Source organism: Tasmannia lanceolata, unplaced genomic scaffold (genome assembly GCF_043159265.1).
Source record: "Tasmannia lanceolata isolate RefF3 unplaced genomic scaffold, GAP_Taslan_0.1 ptg000024l, whole genome shotgun sequence".
NCBI classification, from domain to species: Eukaryota; Viridiplantae; Streptophyta; class Magnoliopsida; order Canellales; family Winteraceae; genus Tasmannia; species Tasmannia lanceolata.
This window is the reverse complement of record NW_027518701.1, coordinates 17,564,418-17,568,161: the sequence shown is the minus strand read 5'-3', so window position 1 is coordinate 17,568,161 and position 3,744 is coordinate 17,564,418. Positions and strand designations below refer to the sequence as shown.

General features: G+C 42.2%; 1 protein-coding gene across 1 annotated transcript; it reads right to left on the bottom strand.

The window, feature by feature from the left end:
- Positions 1–1,054: 1,054 nt before the first annotated feature.
- Positions 1,055–2,630, bottom strand: LOC143857103 (uncharacterized). Its single transcript, XM_077367377.1, has 3 exons — positions 2,166–2,630; positions 1,557–2,003; positions 1,055–1,456 (listed from the first exon to the last, which is right to left on the bottom strand). Exons 1-3 carry the CDS (start codon positions 2,628–2,630, stop codon positions 1,055–1,057), a joined length of 1,314 nt encoding a protein of 437 aa, XP_077223492.1.
- Positions 2,631–3,744: the final 1,114 nt, after the last annotated feature.

Sequence of the window (3,744 nt, the reverse complement as noted above, 5' to 3'; positions counted from 1 at the left end):
TTGCCCAAGATGTAGCAGACATTTCCTTTGGCAATTTCCCTCCCCCGAAAGATGCCTCTAGCTCCTCAGCACATGTTTCGAGGAACATTTGCCTCCCAATAATTCTTTCCTCTTGCATTGAGGATCCGCCAGACACAATTCAGCTGGGCAGCCTGGTTAATGTTATGGGGCTTTCGAATGCGAACTCCTCCTCCGTCCTTTGGTCTGCAAATTGTGCTCCAGGCCACTGGGTGATACCTTCAGGTTAGAGAGGGCCACACCAAACAAAATTTCTCGGAATGGTGACTATTTCCTTGAGATTACAACAGGGAAGTGAGAAAGCCATGGACTATATGGAAACTGTTCAGGACTGCTCTTACCAGCTCCAACCTACAAGCTCTAGAGAGGTGCCTGTTCGACCAGGTAGCAATTCAGCTCCTTACTTTGGCTACAAGAGGTTTGCACATAGCAGAAGACAATCTGGTGGAAGTTAACGGGAGGCCAATATATTTTAATGGGAGGGCTCCTTCATGCCAATGATTTTGCAGATCATTTTTTTCCTGGCATCTGCTGTTAGCAAATAGGATCTCAGATTTCTTCACATTCGCCTCCATGCCAGAGCATTCTCTAAATTTGTTGAGAGATTTTCCGATTTGGAGAGCATTTTCTGGGGTGGCATTGGCAAAGAGCATGACATCATATGCAAAGAACAAGTGAGATACAAAGATGAGGCGTTTAACAAAGGGGGTAGAAATGAGGTTCTTCCTACTGGCTTCTTGAAAAATGGCCGACATCATTTCCATGGTGATACAAAACAGAAGGGGGGAGATCGGGGCCCCTTGTCTCAGGCCATTAGTTGTTTGAAGAACCCCTTTGGGCTACTATTGATAATAATAGAGAAGGTTGGGGTGCGATTGCATTGCTGAATCCATCTCCTCCATGTATCATTGAACCCCTGTTTGGCCATAAAACTGGGGAGGGCTTCATGAGCTACATTATCGTAAGCCTTTCTGAGGTCAATCTTGATGCACATCGCTTGCTTGGCACCCTTCCTATGGAAGTTGTGGAGTAAGTCCTAAGTCAAGAGAATATTGTCTTGGATTAACCTTCCTTTTATAAAGGCAGACTGGAAAGGTCCAATGATGCGGTCCATCACAGTGCTGAGCCTATTAGTCATGATCTTAACGATAATCTTGTAGAGCAGGTTGCAGAAGAAAATAGGCTGATATGTATCGGGGGCTGCTGCATCCAGGCCCTTGGGGATGAGAGCAATGTTGGTAGTATTCACCTCCGGAAGAAGAGTTCCTTTGTTGAAGAAATATTGGACACCCTTAGTTACATCTCCTCCTATCAAGTACCAAAAGTGCTGGTAAAAATCACCATTAAAACCATTGGGTCCCGGAGCTTTATTCCCATCCAAGGCTTTTACCACTACTTCAATTTCATCTGGGGAGACTGGGCGGGTGAGATTTTTCAGCTTCAGTGGTAGTTAGTCTCCTGTTAGGCTCTGGAATAGAGTTATGATCAACTCTTTTTCCATTATTTAAAAGCCCTTTGAATTAGTTTAGGAAGGTGACCTCAATGATCTCAGCATCAGTTGTAATGTCTCCATTGTGTTTGGTGATGCCCATAATGCTATTTTGATTGCAGTGATGGTTCATTGCAACATGGAAAAAACTGGAATTTGAATCCCCCAAGTTTAGCCATTGAACTCGAGAGTTTTGGTGATTCATTGGTTCTTCCATTCTGGCTGGCAGCTTGCATGCATTCTTCCCTTGCTTTGTCCTCCAGATGTGTAAGATTTTTATCAGCCGATTTAAAGCAATCATATCTTGGACCTTGTGGAGCTTTTGAAGCAGAATTGGCACTTTCCTGTCAATTCTCCCAAACACGTTTTGGTTCCAAACTTTCAGTTCTCGTTTCACTTCATTGAGTTTCTGGACTACCCTGTACATAGGATTTCCTCTATCTTGGATCCCCCATGATTTCTCAACCACCTCATAAACAGAAGTATCCTGGAGCCACTGGAGAAGAATTTGAAAGTCTTTTTGTTGGTCTTCTGATTCTCCATAAGTTGAATTATGAGGGCATGGTCAGAAGTTCCTCGATGAAGTTCCTCGATGCTTGTACATGGCCATTGAATGGGGAAATTGCATAAGCCAGTCATCATTTATCAAAGCTCTGACCATATGTCTCAATCTAATATCATCCTGAGAGTTATTATTCCAGGATAGAACTTGGCCAATGGTTTTGAGGTCCTTCGGAGCACATGCTTCAATACAATCATTGAATTCCTCCAATTCCCTATAAACACGGTCAGGGCCTCCCATCCTCTGATCCGGGAATCTGGTAGTGTTGAAGTCACCAGCAACAATCCACGGCCTGTTGATGGCGAATGCGAGGTTACAAATATCCTCCCATAAATCTCTTCGTTCACTCCCACTGTTAGAAGCATATACAGCAGTAAGCAAGAAGCTTACCTTTATTTGGGTCCAAGTAATCTCGGCATGAACAAATTGTCTAGAATCTTTTCGAATAGAAATTTGAATGATTTTAGGATCCCAAATCACCCAGATCCTTCCTTTGGTGGTATGAGAGTAATTTCCATAGGTACTCAAACGTTCACAATTATCAGAAGAATAATGCTCCATTAATTCTTTGCTAGCTTTTGTTTCTAGTAAACATAAGAATGGGGCACATTTTTTTTTTTTTTTTGATGGGTAATGGGGCACATTTCTTGTTGATTAGAGACTGGATTTCCTGTCTCCTTAATGCCAAGCAGAGGCTCCTAGCATTCTAGATCCCGAAGTTCATCATCATCAACTAAGTGTTGGTCCTCCTCCGCAATCATCTGAGCTATTTTTTCGCTTTTACTGAGCTCGGTTTCCTTGTACCCCTTTTGAACAGGTTTGTTTTCTGTTCCAGCTTACTCAACGTGCTGTTTAGCTATTCTTCATTTTCTTCTACCTCAGTAAGGATAGCATATGGGTTTTGGGTTTGGAGGATACTTGAAGGTTCCCCCTATTGATCGCAAAGAGACTCAACTTCTTCTGCTTCATTTTGTATTTCTTGATTTTTCAGGTCTCGTGTCTCAACCACCTCTTCAGCAACAGTTTCCTGATCTGTCTCCTTCGGAATCTCCTTTTACTGAATAGGCCTCCACTCTTTCCTCTGTTTTTTCTCTGTTTTATTGTTTTTGGGGCAGGAGAGGTTATTGTAGTTAAAAGTTTTACACTCCTTGCTGGATGGTGGCCTCCCATTCTTACTCCACCTTCTGCAGGGTGGTGCCTAATGATGGGTGGTGTTAAGATCCGAACTGATGTGAGCTCTATTCTATTCGGTGAAAGTGTGAAGATCATAACTTGTTCATTGCACATAAGGGTGCAATGAACAAGCTATTTGGCATTTGTTTAACTACTTACCATCTATGAAAAAAGTTCCTCGGTTATCTTTCGATCCATTCTTATGATTTTAAGATCAAGGATGCCTTAGTATTTTTCTTTCTCCTACGGCCCAATTACATTTCATCTAACCACAATTACTAAAGGGCACACACAAAGTGGCCAGTCTGCTCTCCCTATGTGGATTAGTGAAATCAAACATGGTATGTACTTGCTTTTGCATTTATTTATATCTATGCATGCCGACATGAGTTTAAACGGATTTATATTCTTCACACTTTTGTTTTTGGTGATTACCAATGAATGTCAGTCTCTCTTTGGTTTTCAAATCTGTCTCTGGTTCTGAGTTTTGTTGTTGCACATT